The sequence below is a fragment of the Rhineura floridana genome, chromosome 14 (genome assembly GCF_030035675.1).
Source record: "Rhineura floridana isolate rRhiFlo1 chromosome 14, rRhiFlo1.hap2, whole genome shotgun sequence".
NCBI lineage: Eukaryota > Metazoa > Chordata > Lepidosauria > Squamata > Rhineuridae > Rhineura > Rhineura floridana.
In genome coordinates, this window is record NC_084493.1 from 7,299,020 (window position 1) to 7,318,277 (window position 19,258).

General features: G+C 43.3%; 1 protein-coding gene across 2 annotated transcripts in view; it reads right to left on the reverse strand.

Moving 5' to 3' along the window:
• The window catches only part of IGF1R (insulin like growth factor 1 receptor), a 246,890-nt gene that overhangs the window by 67,964 nt on the left and 159,668 nt on the right, over positions 1-19,258 (reverse strand). For both annotated transcript variants that reach the window (XM_061595818.1, XM_061595817.1), the window contains exons 3-4: positions 5,154-5,466; positions 1,691-1,839 (exon numbers count right to left, since the gene is read on the reverse strand). In XM_061595818.1, the coding sequence (XP_061451802.1) occupies positions 1,691-1,839; positions 5,154-5,466 (462 nt within the window). The remainder of the gene's footprint in view (positions 1-1,690; positions 1,840-5,153; positions 5,467-19,258) is intronic.

Below are 19,258 nucleotides of genomic sequence, written 5' to 3' on the forward strand. Positions count from 1 at the left end.
ATCTTCCCAGAGGATGATTCACTGCCCCGACAAATCGTTAACTAAACACTGGTATTCTGTTAAGACATGTACTCGGTGAGGCCAGCACGGCACCAGAGAGGGCAGGAATGGAGGCTCTGGCGCCAGTATTTAAAGAGGGCATCATGTACACGGCAGGAAAAGCTCTGCCAGTGGGCAAATACTTTAATCCACAGACGTGCCACCCAACGTCTCTGCGATAAGCAGTGCCAACTTTAAAATGCACCCTTTTACAAAAAAAAAGAAAAATACAAAACGAAAAGCTCCTAAATTGAAGCACGTCTTCTCTCTTTCTGCAAAGATCTTCTCTCAGGATCCACCTCCAAGGTTATACTGTGAATTTATTTCCCTTCTCTATGAAGAGTTGATCATTTGTCATATGGAACAAAAGAGATTCTCCATCCACTGCTCAGGAGAAAAACTCTGCATGGCTAGCATTGTGTAGATTCTACCCCACCATTCCCCAAGCTGGTCCCCTCCAGATGCCTTGGACTATCATCGGTTGGCCACTGGCCTTGACGCTGCCAAGGGTGGATAGGAGTTGTAGTTGAGAACATTCAGACATCAGGCTGGCAAAAGCCATTCTATCCAGACCAAACTAATCCAAAATTCATAAGAACAGAAGAGCCTGCTGGATCAGGCCAGTGGCCCATCTAGTCCAGCATCCTGTTCTCACAGTGGCCAGCCAGATGCCTGGGGGAAGCCCACAAGCAGGACCCGAGTGCAAGAACATTCTCCCCTCCTGAGGCTTCCGGCAACTGGTTTTCAAAAGCATGCTGCCAATCATAAGAACTATGTAGATTTGGTATATGTGCATACATCTGCTTCCCCGCCTGTTTTTACACATCCTCCTCCAACCAGGTTTTACACAATTTATTCTGTTTTGACAATTAACTTCCAAAATACTCGTCTTTCAGGTTGGGAAGCCAAGTTAAAGTGAGAGGTTGGTGAAAAAAGATAGGCACAGTGAGGTTTCCACCACTCATGAGGGCTAGAAACTTTGTTGCAAGCAAAAAGGCCACCTGTAAGCGAGAGCTGGCCGATTTTGGCCTCCCACAACAATCAAAGTGGAAATGTGGAACACCCTCCCTGGCCATTTGGCTAAAGCACTCCAAGCAAACAAAATATTCTCATTATCCTTATTGATGGAAAGGAAGAAGATGGGAAGTCCCCATAATTATTAAGAGAAATTCTGCTGGAGGGGCAGGAGATGATGCAATGCAGACAAAAAGAGGGGGGAATCTTGTGCCAATGGGGGCGGCAGGAGCCTCAACTTGCCTACAATCTACCGACTCTGAAGGCAGCGGATATTTCATTTCCTCCCTTCCACTGCCTGGTTAAGAAAGTAGTGGTCCAAAACAAAACAAAGCATCCCGTGGCATTCCTAACAAAATGGCCTGTATTCTATCAAGAAAATTTTATTCTATTTATTTCACAGATTTCTCTCTCTACCATCTTTCTGCGCGCTTGCTTTTGTTTACAGAAATAACCAACACAAAATAAAAACAAAACTTTTTTTTTAAAAAAAATCCTCACATATAATTTGTAAGGTACTCAAAATGAAGAAGCCAGTCGTGGCAACTGAACACACGCATACATGGCAAGCAAAGAGGAACTGATCCTCCACATGGGAGGAGGGGACCCACTTCCCCCTAGTGGAATGTCTACTTACTTCCACGGCGGATGTTGATAAGGAGGTTCCCTCTGATTTCTGTGCATCCTTGTAACAACTGTGCTGACGTGACGGAGTCAATGGTCATCGTCTGCTTGTCATCTGCACACACCTTGGGGCAGGGTCCTTCACAAGGGCTGCAGAACATGCTGGCAGGAGAGGAGACACCAAAGATCAGCAAAAACCCACTGCCCCACTGCATACACCTTAAACATGGAGATTCCTGCCTAAACCAAGCAGATATCCTAAACAGAAATGGAGTGCAGGACTACCACTACCCATTGGAGGGGGCACAGCTAGCAGAAAGGAGAAAAGTCAAGCATAATGACATCGGCCTCTATATGAAGGTCTCTCACCTCTATCCAGAAATGATAAAGCAGCCAAACTCGTTTTGTTTGCATGCACAACCACGTGGCCCACCAGCACAAATTCCTGCAAACAAAGGCTTCCAATCCCCTTCTGTAGCCTCCACAAGGTACTACTTCTCCTTATATTTGAGGCTCTCTCCGGCCTCATTTCACTCTACCTTTCTGTCCTTATTTCTTGCAATATGCTAGTTAATTAATATATACAATTTATAAACTGTTTGACCAAAAAAGTCAGAGTATAATTAAACCTGAAGATAACAGACCACAAAATCGACAGACAAAACAAACGCACATAAACTCATCAACATTAAAAACATACATACATAACACCCTGGCGGGCGTACTTTGTATAAACACCAATTTCATTTGGATACTTATTTGGACATTTGAATGGCATGAATTGATCACTGTGTATAAATTAAGACACATGTAGTAATGCTTATTGTATTGTTAATGCAAGCTGGCATTTTTTGTTTTCCTTTGCTTTGTGTTCTCTCTCTTGCTCGCTGTCTGTTTTTGCCTTCTTTAATAAATTTGCAATAAAAATCAACACACATGTGTATATATATATATACACACACACACGCATATAGAAAAATATTATCATTCTAGAACCATCACCATTAAAAATAAATATAAAATCAATACAACTTTTAAAGCATTTAAACTACATGTCTGGGTAGGCTTGCCAAAAGGAGAAAAAAAAACATTTTCAGCAGGTATCTAAAACAATATTATGAGAGTGCCTTCCAACAGGAAGGGTGTTCCAAAGCACAAGGGCTGCTACGCTAAAGTATAAACTCCTCACAAGTGGGAATTGGGCCATTTAGGTTAGGAAAAAGGCAAGTAAAATTATATACAAGATAAAGGTATATAAATTTTATGAATGGAGGGGAGTGGATAGGAAGGAGGTTTTCTCCCTCTCTCATAATACTAGAATCCATTGCTGAGTTGCACGGAGATCCATGAAGCTGAATGGTGGGTGATTTAGGACAGACAAAAACAAGTCCTTATTTCACGTAGTTAACTACGGAATTTGCACCCCCAAGAGGCAGTGATGCCCACCAACTCGGATGGCTTTAAAAGGGGATTAGACAAATTCATAGGGAATAAGGCTATCTGTGGCTTCTAGTCATGATAGCTACATTGCCGTCAGTGTCAGTGGAAATCTGTCAGTAGGCAGGAGAGTGCTGCTGCATTCACGGCATGCTTTGGGGATTTTATTTTTATTTATCATTGCATTTATGTCCTGCCTTTGCTCCAAGGAGCTCAAAGTGTGGCGCATGTGTTTCTTCCTCTCTCTATTTTATCCTCGCAACAACCCGGTGAGGTTGGTTAGGCTGAGAGGCAGTGACTGGCCCGAGGTCACTCAGTCAGCTTCATGTCTGAGTTGGGATTTGAACCCTGGTCTCCCAGGTCATAGCACAACATTTTAACCAGTTTGCCACACTGGCTTCCCCAAGGTCTCTCTTTGACTAACGCAGGACTAGTACGCTGGACCAGATGAGCCTTCGGCCTGATCCAGCAGGGCTGCTCTTGTATCCTTACATCCCCGTTGGCAACTCCTTGGGGTAGAGACTTGCCTCTCTTTTTCAATAAAAAAGCTGGACTTTCAAGCGCTTTCAGTACAAGGCACTGTTGGAACAAGCCAGAAACCATTCAAAATAATCACACCAAAAAAATTATATCCTTTCCTTTGCCGCTGTAGGTGATCCATCACTTCCTCCCAATCTTCTCTACCAACACACTGAAACTCGGATAAGATAAGCCTTTGGGTATGCCTTTTATGAGTGTTTTTAATTGCTTGAAAACACGAGTGGTCAGATAGCGGCAAGAAAAAACATTTCCCAGTAAACATTTGGTTTCTAACTAGGGGCAGAGATCACTGCTTTGCACCTGTATGTAAACTAGAAACTCTCCAAGGGAGGTGGAGGGAGAAAAGGGAGGTATCCTTGGACGACTTCACCCAAAAAAGCAGAAGGCAGCAATCGTCTTCAGGAAGGCACTGAAGCTCAGTGTACTCAGGAAGGCAGCAAATGTCAACCGATTAAGGCACTCAGGAAGGCAGCAAACGTCTTCGGGAGCTTAACTAGCTGCTGAAACAAAAGGCACACACTCCCCAGAGCTTAAACAAACAAAACAAAAATCAAAAACAAAATTCAAAACTCCAAAATTCAAAAACAGAAAGAAAAGGAAGGATGGTATATTTTTATTTATTCATTTAAACATCCATTTATGAGAATGCCAAAGTGTTCTTTGTTCTTCCAATAAAGTAACAGGTGAGGGAGGAAAACAAGACATTGCTCATTGCAGCCGTGTGAAAGACATTTTCACACAACACTGGTATATTGGCTGAAAAAGCTGCTGTTCCTTAATGCAACAGGTACTGCAGTGTAAAAGCAATTTTAGAAATCGGGACAGAAGCGTTACTATTCCTCCCAGTAGGAGCCCAGGGCGGCATTATTGCCTACAATGACTTGCAACAGCTCTTCAGGGTTTCAGGCTAAGGTCTCTCCCAGCCCTACACTGGGATGCAGGTGACTGAACTGGGACTTTCTACATGCAAAGCAGATGCTCTGCCCCGAGACACGGTCATTCCATGAAAGTCATCCGAGTTCGTTAAAACAATCAACTCAGCCCTAGGCAGAGAAAGTACCTGAAGTGCAATACGTGAGTGCCCAGCAAATGGTCCAGTAGAACCTGAGGTTCCAGAATTGCTGAAGCTAAGCTGGTGTAGACCTGATCAATCCCTTTCACTGGAAACGACCTGAAGGGTAATTTACAAGAGCAGGACAGGTAAGAACCTAAGAGAAATCCTGCTGGATCAGGCCAATGGCCTATCTAGTCCAGCATCCTGTTCTCACAGTGGCCAACCAGATGCTGCCAGGAAGCCCAAAAGCGGGAGCTGAGTGCAATAGCATTCTCCCCCCACTTGACATTCCTAGCAACTGGCATTTAAAGGAATACCGCCTCTGACAACATAGGTATAACCCAATATGTAAAAAAGAAAGGTAGTATTTGAAGCGCACAAAAATCTCTCTCCATCCTTCTTCCCAAAGACTACAGCAACCAGCAATGCATCGCATGTGTGTTACCTCTGAGTATCATTGCGCACAAATCCAGGAGGGCACTCGTGCACACACTCATCGTCGTGGATCACAAAGCTCTCATACTCGAGGGGATCCGCAGATGGGACTCTGGAGCAATTCTCCTTCGTGATACAGCGCCAGCCCTCAAACTTGTAAGTGTTGGGGGGGCAGGTGGGGACGCAGGTCCCCTCGTGGTAGTAGTTGCGGCACACCACGCAAGCTGAGCTGTTGTTTGGAGTCGTGCAGCTTCCCAAACATTCCGGGTGGCAACATTCGTTCTGGTCTGTACAAGCATATTTGCCGCAAGAGCTGGGACAAACTGTAAAAAGAAGAGGCGAAAGCGACATATAAATAAGGGGCACGTGGTTATTTACTTTATAAATATCATTTATTTACTACATTTATACCCCACCTTTCTTTCATCATGGAACCCAAGGTGGCATACGCGTGGTTCCCAAGTGGTCTCCCATCCAGGCACTGACCAGCCCCAGACTTGCTTAGTTTCAGCAAGGTGGTGGCCTCATGAATCAGACCATTGCCTGGGACCTGCCCCTCCCACAGGAGGCCAGGGTGGCAGACAACAAGTGATAGATCAATAAACACATCTTAAGAAACAATTCCATCCACTGCATTACATTTTACATCCCATCTTTCCTCCAAGGAGCCCAAAGTGGCATGCACAGTACTCCCTATTTCTCCGTATTATACTAACAACCCTGTGTGTTAGGTTAGGCTGAGAGGCGGTGCCCTCCCAGGTAGAATATCAAGGTTAAGTGGGGATTCGAACTCTGGTCTCCCAGGTCTTAGCTCATCATCCTAACCACTATGGCTCACTGCATACAGATGCAGAGTGGGAAAGAGCTCTACCGTAAAGGTCTTGCTGGAAGAGGAAAGTCTTCAGTGGGGGCCAAAAAGACAACAGAGATGGCGTTAATGCAACAAAAATGATGGCATAGCACAGCAGTGGGGAATCTCAGGCCAAGGGGCTGAATGCAGCCCTTCAAGAGTCCTTTCTGGCTCTTGGTACTCTCCCTAGGCCAGTTTCTCATTCAGTGTGTTTATTTACCATCCACTCTCCTACTCTTAAGAGTCAGAATGGCTTCACAATAAAATAAATAAATAAATAAATAAATAAGGCCCACCAAAAAAACCAAATAATAAAAGAGTTTTAAAACTAAGAATAGTGGTCTAAAGTTACAAACAAAAAAGGGCGTGGCTCCGTGGTAGAGCTTCTGCTTTGCATGCAGAAAGCGTCAGGTTCAGTCCCCAACATCTCCAGGTAGGGCTAGGAATGCCCCCTTTCTGAAACGATGGAGAGCAGTTGGCTGTCAGCATGGACAGTTCTGAGGTAAATGGATCAACAGACCAACTCTACATAAGGCAGTTTCCTATGTTCACAAGTCCTTTTGGTGAGGCTTGCTGAGGAATGAACCTGAGAACCTTCCAAATGCAAAGCAGGAGCCCTATGGCTGAGCTATGGTCCCTACCCTTTCATTCACCTCACGGAAGCTGCACAGTGTATCAACATTCCTGTGCTGACATTTTCCCCCTCAAGCAGTTAAGAGCTGTTAGCGAACGCTAGGTGACATCACACCAACTCAGCCAGGGTGGCTTTTAGTTTCTTATTTTTGTATCAAGCTAAAGATACTAAATGACCAGAGTATTACTCTGAACAAGCAGTTTAAAGCGGTGTTAACTTGACATCGCAAGGGCTCTCCGCTTGGGATGCCAGGCTTGTTAGCCTGCACTGGGCTGTGCCTCATCTCAACATACGTAAATATTAGAAGCCTCCAAAGCTATTAAGGGATTTCTTTAACAATTCCAGATGGTGCAGCCTGGCAAGGAGATGGATTGCTGCTCCCCACGAGTGCCAAAATGTAAGATTTAGTATGGTAACGAGATTTCCCGTTTACACAAGGATATCGAGCAAAGCCACAGACACACGCATATACCATGGCTCTGAAGAGCTCCCCTCACGATGCCTAAAGCATTATGCGCCTTGATGTGCACTTGTTAGAGTAAATCACTTTGCAAACACACACGACACACTGCATGAACACCATGGGTCATCGACTCCATCAACCCCCAGGCTAATCTGGCACACACAACCACAAAGGTTCTCCCCCATCTCTTATGTTTCAGAAACCACAAAAAGTTACAATTAAATCGGAACTGTTTGTTTGTAACACAAGCTACATTTATACAAAAAAAGGCCAGTGTTCAACACCTCCAGTTCCTTGAGCTCAGTTCTGTCCTTATCTTTGCTGGATCAGACCAAAGGCCCACCTAGTCTGGCAGCCAGTTACCCACAGTGGCCAGCCAAATGCGCAGGAAAAGTCCAGAAGTAGGACATGAGTGCAATCGCACATTCCTGCACCTTCTCCCCAGCGACTGGTATTCAGAGGCATGCTGCTTTGATCATGGAGACAATGTATATTTTATATTGCTTTTTGTGAGCCATTTCAGAAGTTTTGATGATTACGCGGTACAAAAATCCTATTAAATAAATAAAAATTGAGTATGACTTGATTTGGGTTCACCCCCTACTGGATTAATGGGAATATCAGAGACAGGGGGTCAATAATCTGTGTCTACGGCTTACTGAAATCGGTCTTGAAAAATCTATGATATCTCACACCATGAAGCACATAAGAAGAGCCTGCTGTATCTGACCAGTGGCCCACCTAATCCAGCATCCTGTTCACTCAGTGATGCTGTGAGAAGCCCCCAAGCAGGACCTGAGAGCAATCCCACAATCTTCTTCAAAATGCTAATTTTGAAACACAAGTGCCAATTCCACTGTAACATTTTCCAGAGGGATAGCCAAGTTAATATCTTGCAGCAAAAACAGAGTTTTGTGGCACCTATATGTCATGTCTAGTTGCCATTGATTTTTCTAGAAAACAACAGATAAACAACTGGCAGCCTCTGCGTTAAAAATCCACTCCCACCCTACATCAAGTTGGGCTATCTGGCCCAGCAACTACCAATTTTAGAGAGAGAGGGAGAGGTATAATTCAGCTTAGTAGCAAGGCATCATGTGACAGGAGAGGAAGAGATATGAGTGCATTGGCTATCACTCCTTTCAAGCATTTCTCACTGAAGAGGTAACCCTATGCCTTGACTGCAGACAGAGGTAGGCATCTAATGCTTCCTCTATATAAAAAAATCCTCTACATAGAAATCTAGCAAATCAGGGAAAAGGCTGTCTAGAACCCTTATTGCTGGCATAGCAGTTTTTGTTGCGGATTACTTTTTCATATGGCAGTGGATTCAAACAGACTGGATTACTGCAATGTGCTCTAGGTGGGCCTGCCCCAAGGCTGGCCCAGAAACTGCAGCTTAGTGAAAAATGCAGCAGGTCGACTACTCATTGGGGCATAATAACACCACCATTTCACTCTGCTGCTGAAGGAATTGCACTGGCTACTAATAAGCTACAGGCCTAAATTCAAGGTGCTGCTATGGGTACCTAGAAGATCATCTCATCCTTTAAACAGCCAAGCAATCGCTGCACTCTACAGGATCTCTGATCTGTACGAAGTCAGAACTGCACCTTTGGTATGGTGCGACCGACTCTTTGGAGCATCCACCCATTAACATGTCAGACAAGTGCCATCTCCACTGGCTTTTCAGTGCCAATTGAAGACTTTCATTTTTTTTTTTTACTAAGCCTCTTAAATGGAAATTCTTATCCCAATCTGTATTGGATTTTAAATTGTTTTCATACAAGCATGGGCTTTTTTAATTGTTTATGGGTTTACCGTGGATAGCTTCAGAATGTTTCAAGGGAGGCAATGCATAAATGAAAGCAAAATAAAAGATATATCATTTTGGCAAGATGCAGGCCTAAGGGTTGCTCCAAAAAGAAAAGGGGGGGGGAAGCTAGAAGATGAATGACAGGTAAGGCACTTCAATAGAAATAAATGATTCGCTCAAGACTACACCCCCTCAATGTCTGTAACAAACTATGGACATGTACAGTAGGGTCCTGCTTTTCAGCGTTCCACTAATAAGGCAGCTTTCAATTAGAGTAAGGCCCCACTCATACGGCACTTGTTCCACTTTTACGGTGCTTTTTGGGCATTGGGCACCATTTTATTGACAGAGTTCCGCTTTTAGGCGGGGGTCTGGAATGTAACCCCCCGTATGAGTGAGGCCCTACTGTATTCCACCAATCTTGAGAAAACTGGAATTTCATAGGCTTTCTGGGATAGAGTGAGACATATATGAAGATCCAGGCCCAGACAAACTGGAAGTCAATTTGGGGAGATGCCATAGCTCAGCGTCGGAGCACCTGTCCTGCATGCAGAAAATCCCACGTTCAATCCCCAGCATCTCTAGTTAGGCTGCATTCAGACAGGAGGTTTATTGCTTTAGAGTTATGGATTATAATGGTAGCGCTTCTGTCCTTCCACACTGAAGTACCTGTTGTATTATGGAACTGCGGCTTTTTGATCGATATACCACCCTGTCACCCTAAATTTAAATCACACCAGTGGGCGTGGTGTGACACAATGAACGTCGCTGGACATGTTGCAATTCCCCCAGCCTTTCCGCACATGAACACTCCTTTTCTCCTGTGAAAAAGGCAGGAGAGAAATGTATGCTGCTCTACCGCCCCAAATTTCGGCCCTTTGCTCACGCAATTTTCTGGGTTAATGGGGTTGCGAACAGATTTTTTCTGGAAGCAATTAACATGGAAATGAGCACTAAACTTCCACTAGATTCTGCTACATTTCCAGAAGTGGCTTTTATATCATGTGAAAAATAAAACAACATGAGGAAATTATCAGGTAAGGAAACAATGGGGAAAGGAAACTATTGTCTGAAGCAGCCTTAGAAGACTCAGATTGCAGGTGACAAGGACGTCCCTGTGTCTTGAGACTCTGCAGAGCTGCTGCCAATGTGGACAAATAGCACAAGGCCAGATGAACAAATGAGGCAACTTCCCACCCTTCTAAAAACTGAATTACTTAAAAGCAAAGAGGCAAATTCAGTATTCTTTACTTATTTATCTAGAAATGTGTACCCCATTCTGCAGCCCGAAAGGTTCTCCAAGTGGCTTCAGGCCTAAAATAAAAAATAAAAAAAGTGAAAGGGGTTAGGGAGGGAAGAGGGGAAACACCAAACGTAGCCACCAATTCTTAAATAGTAGTTCTTATAATGAACTATTAGGGAGGCCATTCCGTCTTTCAAGCACAAGACTGAGTCACTGGAAACCCTCCAAAGTAAGTTATTTGTCAAAGCACAACAGAGTGAAAGCACAAGTTTCCTGGAATGCCTCAAAAGCTAGGTTTCTCAACATCTTGTGTTGTGTTGTGCTTTTTGAGGGTCTGCCTCGCTTTGCTGTGTTGCCTTACAGCTTAGACAGGCCAATTGTTCCCATCGTTTCCCCCCCAAAAATGCTATGACTTCACCAAGGCTGAAACGGAACAATCAGGTGAATAAACAGTCAGTTGGAGAGAATGAAAAAACACAGCCAGCAGCATAAGACGCCTGGCAAGTGAAGGCCGCAGCCTCTGCCAAGACTGGAAGAGTGCCAGCTGCACGCGGGCAGAGGCACTGTTGCCAAGTGTGGGTTTTTTGTTTTTAAAGAAAGATCTTTCCCTTTCTTGTAAAATGATAGCCAAGTCTTCCCTTCGCTCTCTCAAACCCCTATGCTCCCCACAGACACCAAAATTAAAACAAATCCCCATCCAATCAAGGATTTCAACAAAACTTTTGTCCCAAAAAGGGACTTCGGAAGGTGACAACCAAGTAATGCATGCAAACATGCCTGATTTCACTCATGAATTCAGCAATAGTAACTCCTATAAAACTTGGAAGAGGCTTTTTAAAAGTGTTTTCTGTTGGCACATCATCCTACAGAAATTGCCGTTTTTGAAACATACTGTTGTATTTGTTCATTTTAAAATGTCTTTATGTCAGAGGTTGCCAATGAGGTGCCCACGGGTGCCAGGATGCCTGCCAGTACCTCCTATGAGGCCCACAAAAGGTCTCAGTAAATCTCACCTCAAAAATCAACAACACTGAGGGGACTACATACTCTTCCTACTTAGGTACTATTTGTACTGGCTCGGCCTCCCACCCACACCCACACACCCCTCTTGAATATGCCCACATTTCACTGGATGCACATCTGATTTCAGCAGGGGGAAGGGAGCCACCTGGGGACAAGGAAAGGCATCTGTGGGCATATTTGCACCCATGGGCACCACATCAGCAACCCCTCCTTTGTTGGCTTTGACAATAAGCTACATCCTCCAGGCAGAGTCAGGATGGTGTAGTAAGGTTGGATTGTTGGTCCAGGACTTGGGACGCATCCTGGAACAGACATAAAGGTGCTAAAACAACAGGAATTTCATATCAGGGTCTTCTTCCAAGGAGCTTAGGACAAAGCACAGATTTAGGCCGCTCACCTTGAGACAAATGCTGCAAGGTTAGATGATTAGCAACTTTCCTAAGGCTACCCATTCATGGCTTAGCCTAGCTTTGAACCCATGTCTGCCTGGTCCAAGTCCAACAGTATGTCCTACATTGGATCTCAAAGAGCAACAGTAACTGGGAGGGGGGTGGAGAAGGGGGGGAAAGCAAACTGGGATGTCTTTCTCTTCCTTTTCCTTTCTCTCACACCCCCACACCCTTTTCTGATGATTCACAGCCAGAGTTGAAATGCAAAATCACGCTTGTAAAATTATACATATTTGTTCCAGTGCAAGTGATAACGTGTCCCTATGCAGAACATAAGCAATAGCTTTTTCTTTCTTAAGGAGTTGTTGCAGATCATCTTCCAATTGTTCTAGCAACTAACTTTGCATTCTTCTCTTGCCCACGGGAAGGGAAGTGTCATAACACCAAGCATCAAAGTGCTGAATGGCTTCTCCCGGCCCCTTCTTCCTGATAATTAGACTACAATTAGAAGATTTCTGGAAGAAGGGATGATGGGGGGGGGGGGGAGAAATCACCTGCTAGTACCTTATTTAAAGCTTGCAATTCTCACTACTATTCTCTGGTGATACGAATTGCAAGCAATCCTCTCCCCCTTGTTTTAAGCTCCAGAGTTGGGACACAACTGTCTACACTTGCAAAGCACATGGAAAGGATTCTGGAGAACTCTGGAGGTCCCAGCAGCAAACTCAGGGCAGGCTGTGTACAGTCTTAGAATTACATTTGACCCAAATTCAGTTCAGGAACCACCATATGCTCCTTGCTTAGGTTCTACCACAGGCACTCTTATCCAGTGGACGCTTCGCAAGCTGTTCTGAGGATCGTTCCAGTTTCTTCCCCCTGCTACCACTTACATTTCCAGAATTAACAACATCTGGTTGGGGGAGTTGCATTTTAGACTCATAATAATACATATAGATCCTAATTGAATTACACTTTAAAAGGCCTGCCAAGTGACTGCCTTGCTTTTAACTGGTTGATTGCGGCAACCGATTGAGGATTTAACAACAAAACGTGTTGAGCTTCTCACAACTGGACATCACTAAATGGCTCACAAGACCAGCAAACCATTGCGCCAGTCATATTTAACGCAAACATATCAACACCATCATTAAACTGAACCAAAATTCTTCAAGACGAGCTGTTTCAGAATGTCAGACCGGTTTATTTTATAAAGCTTAAAAACTGTTCCTAATCGAGCGAAGAAGCTAACCGAAAGCCAACGTTTCCAATTTTTTTTTTAAGTATTAATGAGTGACCACAAATATTTGCACAGCCAAGTTCCAAACACAGAGTTAAGAAATCTCATTCTGATTAAAGCAAGCCACGGACTTGCATATACTGCTAAACCCAGTATTGTTAAAACGCAGTATTATTAAAAATAAGGCCTTGCAAAGTTTTAGAAGCAAAATTCCCCTTTTGCTTGGCCAGGGGCCATCTGCACTACACATTTAAAGCACTCTTATCCCACCTTAAACAGTCATGGCTTCCCCAAAGAATGCTGGGAACTGTCGTTCATGAAAGGTGCCAAAAGTGGTTAGTAGACCCCTATTCCCCTCCCAGGGCTACAATGCCCGGAGTGGTTTTAACAATCAATCCTTTCTGGGGAACTCTGAAAATTGGGATGACTGAAGTCAGTGGTGCCCAATGGGACGGGTAGGCCAGAAGGCAGAAAGACCAACAGTAAGTGGAATCACAGCCAACAACAGGTGCAACCATCCCCTGACTGATTTCAAGAAGGTTGAAAGTAAGATGGGGGGTGGTTGAGGGCAGACTGAGGTTTTAATTTGTATCCCACCCTTCCTCCCAAAAGGAGCCCATGGCGGTAAACTTCAAAATCTTAAAACTATATGAATTAAAAGGGGGGGGGAAGTATTTAAAACAATGAAAAACAATGGTCTAAAAACCATGTAGAACTTCTATAAAAATTTAAAGCAATGGCTTTACAGTTACTAATTTCACAGTTGCCGTGGACAGTATCTCTCAGCCATGAAATACCTGGGTAAAAAGGAATGCCTTCAAATTCCTCCTGAAAATTAGTAACCAGGGGAACAGACACATCTAAGCAGGGAGGGCATTCCACAAACAGGGACCCACCACCAAGAAGGCCCCCAAAGGGTAGCAGGTTCATGTCCCATTTTCCGTAACGGACCAGCCTCCACTCACTGGAGTACCCGAGGACACTGGATGGCATTTCAGTGAAGTGTCTACACAGTCAATTTAGCACAGTTTTTATGGTTGAATATTTGAGGTTTTTGTTTGTCTCTAAAGCAGGCACAGTGTTCATGGGTTTCCACAGCAGTTGACTATTCACCCTGGCAAAGAAAATAATGCTACGGGGAATGTTGTGCGACAATGATTGTGTTGCTCTTTTGGTTATTTTCTAGAGAAAAGGAGGACAGGCAGAAGATCCCTGGTTCAATCCCCGGCATCTCCCAGTAGGGTTGGGAAAGACTCCAGATCTGAAACCCTGGAGAGCCACTGCCAATCAGTGTAGATTATACTGAGCTAGATGGACCAATGATCTGATTCTGTATAAGGCAGCTTCCTTTGTTCCTAATTGGGGGGAGGGATGGAGTTGGAGCTGAGACAAAAAGGGGGGTCTGACTGTGTATGAGCAGCTTCCTCCCACGTTCCAAAATGAGGTAAGATTTCTGCCTGCTTGCTATATGGTCAATCTCCAGTTAGAAAAACCCAAAGGTACCCAAAGTGGTGCAGTAGAGCACATGTTTGCATGTGTATTTGTGTGTTATGTGCCTGCAGGTTGATTTCGACTTATGGCGACCCTATGAATCAGCGACCTCCAATAGCATCTGTCGTGAACCACCCTGTTCAGATCTTGTAAGTTTAGGTCTGTGGCTTCCTTTATGGAATCAATCCATCTCTTGTTTGGCCTTCCTCTTTTTCTACTCCCTTCTGTTTTTCCCAGCATTACTGTCTTTTCTCTTCAAGAGGAAGAGGCTAAAGAGAGCTACAATTCCCCCAGTGGTATAAACTATCAATCCCTCTTCCCACAGACCTCTGAGAATTGTAGCTTTGTGAGGGGAATAGGTGTTTCCTAACAATTCTCAGCACCCTTGGCAAACTACGGTTCCCAAGATTCTTTGGGGGAGGCCATGACTGTTTAAAGTGGAACAACAGTGAAATAAATGTGTGGTGCGAATGTGGTCTGGGCTAAAGAGACGGAAGGTCATTAAGGACAGCTGAGGTGAACTACTTGCAACGTGCGACAGAAAGATTATTCTGCCAGGTGGAACATTTAACATTGCTATAAGGCCGACATGTCACTTGGTGTTTACCAGAAGAGAACAGGACAGTGCATATGGGTGTGTGGAAGCAGTAAGAGCACACTCTGATCCGGAATAGATTTTATATCTCTATTTTAATAACCTCCATCAATTACTTTTCTCATGATGATGTCCTCTAACCCCCCAATATGCATTTTTTAAAAAAATGTAAAATCCAGATGAGTTGCTTTAAATTCAAAGCTGTCTGAATATTCCTTATAAGTTTATTCAACTCTCACTGTCTGGCCATGACTAATGAAAGTGGAATTGAGACGGTATTCTATATTTATCACTCTGCTGCTTGTTTGTGCCGAGGGCCCCTTTTCCACACTTTGTTGCTGTGTGCACAGCTATGCAAGGTATTGTGGGCTCCCAAACTTTGCCGATTTCCTAACAAGGCAGGCTTGTGTCCCAGGGAGGAACAAACCGGGGGATGTTTTGTTTTGTTCCAAGGGGAAGCCAAAGCGAGGCAGCAGCTCAGAGCTCAAACACACAAAGTGAGCTTTGGCAGCCCTTCTCAAACTGGGTACCAGAGACCATTTATGTGTAAATTACATGCCTCGCTACAGTTCCACATCAAAATGTCTGACAGAAAGAGAAAGTTATGATGGGATTATCTCTGTTACTTTGAAAAAGTAAAATGGGGTTGGTTTACTTTCTACACTCTGGGGTAAGATTTGTGTTTAAATCTTCTGTACTGCAAACGTATAGTTTATTAACAAATAATACCAGTAGCGGCACCAAAGCCATGCAGCGTTAGGACCAGGCAAAAAAGGCGACCGAGAGGCTCTTATTGGCAATCAGAAGCTTCTAATTTTAGCCTTCCATGCTGGCTGGGGCTGATTATTCGTCCATCTGCGTGAGGGGCAGGGAATCCTTACCAGCCCAAGGGCCACACTGCCTCATGGACAAGCACCCTGGAGCCACAGATAAAAGAGAGAGAGCATGACTTCCATCTTTATACAGTACTCAACGCCCCGGCCACACAAAAGCCAGGAGGTTTCTACACAGGGTTGTATCCAGTCTTCTCTGTCTCTTAGCACAACGGTGCTTGTGCTAGCGGGCAGGTGAGTTTTAATGTTGCACAACAGGGGAATCCAATGCAACAGCTGCGTTAGCAGAAACTCAGTGCGCAACCTATTTTGCAACAAACTTCTTAGCAACCAGCTCGCACACAACAACGTTCTGCTGGTGCAAAACATTTCACCACCAAAACAAGTATGTCACTAAGTGACTTTAACTTAGTGCTACATGGGACGCAACTCACACATCCCTCTCTCCTTCCGGGCATAATCACATTTTGAGGACGCATTCTAGCCATGAAGAAGCCCTCAAGGAGGGCATGGAGCAGAGCCAGTTAGAGGGTGGAGCCTGGGAAGAAGGGATGTGGGGAGGGGCACTGCCTAGGGATTGTCCTAAGGGACAAACAGAAAGGCGTGGAGGGCTGCATTTTGCCCCCAGGCCTGAGGCTACCCATTCCTGATCCAGCCCAACACCGATGGTCAACAGCTTTCCAAAAGCCTTTCAACAGAAGATGCCCAGGATTGAACATGGAGCCTTCTACAATGCAAACTAACCATTGCATTCACCCAGAAACAGAATCTTCCCATGCAAGGACGTTGTTATTTAGTGGAGATTCTCTGACCTGAAAACTCAAGCAGGAACAATTATTTATTGTTTGTTGTTATGTGTCTTCAAGTCAACTGCGACTTATGGCGACCTTATCAATCAGCAACCTCCAATAGCATCTGTTATATTTTATTTATTTTAAATAAAATTAATAATAAATAAATAAATAAATAAATAAATAATCTGTTATAAACCATCCTGTTCAGATCTTGTAAGTTTGGGTCTGCAGCTTCCTTTATGGAATCAACCCATCTCTTGTTTGGCCTTCCTCTCTTTCTATTCTCTTCTGTTTTTCCCAGCATTATTGTCTTTTCTAGTGAATCAAGTCTTCTCATTATGTGTACAAAGTATGATAACCTCAGTTTCATCATTTTAGCTTCTAGTGATAGCTCTGGTTTCATTTGTTCTAACACCCAATTATTTGTCTTTTTCGCAGTCCATAGTACCAAAAAGCTCTCTTCCAACACCACATTTCAAATGAGATGATTTTTCTCTTATCCTCTTTTTCCACTGTCCAACTTTCACATCCATACATAGAGATCGGGAATACCACGGTCTGAATCATCCTGTCTTTGGTGTTCAGTGATGCATCTTTGCATTTGAGGATCTTTTCTAGTTCTCTCATAGCTGCCTCCCCAATCCTAGCCTTCTTCTGATTTCTTAACTATTGTCTCCATTTTGGTTAATGGCTGTGCCAAGGTATTGATAATCCTTAACAAGTTCAATGTCCTCATTGTCAACATTAAAGTTACATAAATCTTCTGTTGTCATTACTTTAGTCTTCTTGAAGTTCAGCTGTAGTCCTGCTTTTGTGCTTTCCCCTTTAACTTTCATCAGCATTCATTTCCAATCATTACTGGTTTCTGCTAGTAGTATGGGATCGTCTTCATAACTTAAATTACTGATATGTCTCCCTCCAATTTTCACATCTCCACCATCTCATTTTGCCATTAAGCTGTCACACTGTCACACTGTCCACCCCACCCCCACCCCCATGGTCCCCTTACCACACTGCCCTTCTTTCTCCAAACCACAGAAGGCTCCACATACAGGCACACTGTACCTGGCAAAAGAGTACAAGTGAACTCATCTTTGGGTTTTGAAAAGAAATTGGGGGGGAGGAGAAAAGAGGCTCTGAGCAAGTACTGGCAAGTGACACCAACCTCAGAACGTGTTTTGCAAACAATTAGGAACCCCGAAACAAAACAAAACAAGCCATAGGCTGAAGTCATCATGGGGATAATTAGCAAGAGAGTCATACCAGTTCTATTTTGCTTGTAAATTCAGCTCCCATTATAAATACAGAGCTGAAAAACACATATCCCTCCCTCTCTTTCATCCCTGGATTAAGGCGATTGTTCCCAAGTAGCGATGAGTACTATAGATATTCATGTGGGTGGTAATCAAGCAGCAGCACCCCTTATGCAAGGGGGTAGGGAGAGAGGGGTAGAGAGAGACTGGGAGAGAAAAGAGGGGTTGTGTTGGAGGCTGCAGAACAGGAAACTCATTAAAAACATGCACTGTTCCCTCCCTGGATCAAGTCAAGAGAAAAACATACAACAGAATATAACGTAATGATTAGCGGTGGAGATGTAGGCACAGATATAGGGTTGCATCCAGTGTTAATCATACACAGGCTGCATACACACCATACATTTAGAGCACACATCTTCCCCCAAAGAATCCTGGAAACTGCAGTTTACTCCTCAAAGAGCTAAAATTCTCAGCACTCTTTTTTTTTTTTTCAATAATGTTTATTCAGATTTTCATAAAACATACAAGACAAAATCATAAAACATTCAAAGACAAAAAACAAAATCAAAAATAGTTAAACAAAAAGAAAAAAAGAAAAAAAAAACAAAAATAAAAAATAAAGAGTAAAATATTGACTTCCCATTTGTCAAAGATCAAATCAGTTATAAGTCTATAATATATAACAATCCTGTCTCTTAAGTCATATTATAAAATCACTTTCCTCCAGTAGTTATCTTACTTAATCATCAAATCTCATAAACATTACTTTATTCTTTCCACAAAAAGTCAAAGAGAGGTTTCAATTCTTTAAGAAATATATCTATCAATTTTTTTTTCCAGATAAGCATATCGATTAATCCATCTCATTACTAATTATGATAATCTTATTGTCATAACCATAGTCAAAATAAACATTTCAATTAATCCATCACATCAGAATCTGTTAGGTTCAATAATTTCAGTAGCCATTGTTCTATTATCTCTATTAGTTCCATTTTCCATCTTCCATCTTCAGTAGTCTTGTTAAGTCCAGTAATTTCAATATCCAATCTTCCATTATCAGTATTCCATAATAATCTTGCTGTCAAAGCCATAGTCATATAGTAAGAGTCTGATGGGGATTACCTCTATCCCAAATATTTTCTTGCCATCCATTCTGAATAGGTTGCTGAAATACTGCTGTAAAATCATATCTCTGTTCTTTTTTTCAAAATACACTGGGTCATCTCTTAAAAGTTTTTCCATTGTCACATGGCTGCAGTTAATTCCATAGATTTTCTCTATATTGGGCTCCATCACATCATTCCAGTCCAGAAGATTATCCATGCCATTGATAACTTTATCTCTAGAATCTTCATTCATTTCTTCAGAGATAACATTGAGTTCCAAACAATAGATTTTATTTCTAAAGTCCATAGACTCCAAATCTTGTTCCTGTTCCACGTTGGTTCCAATCTCCGGGATCTCCTCTCTCACAGGGACCCCTATTCC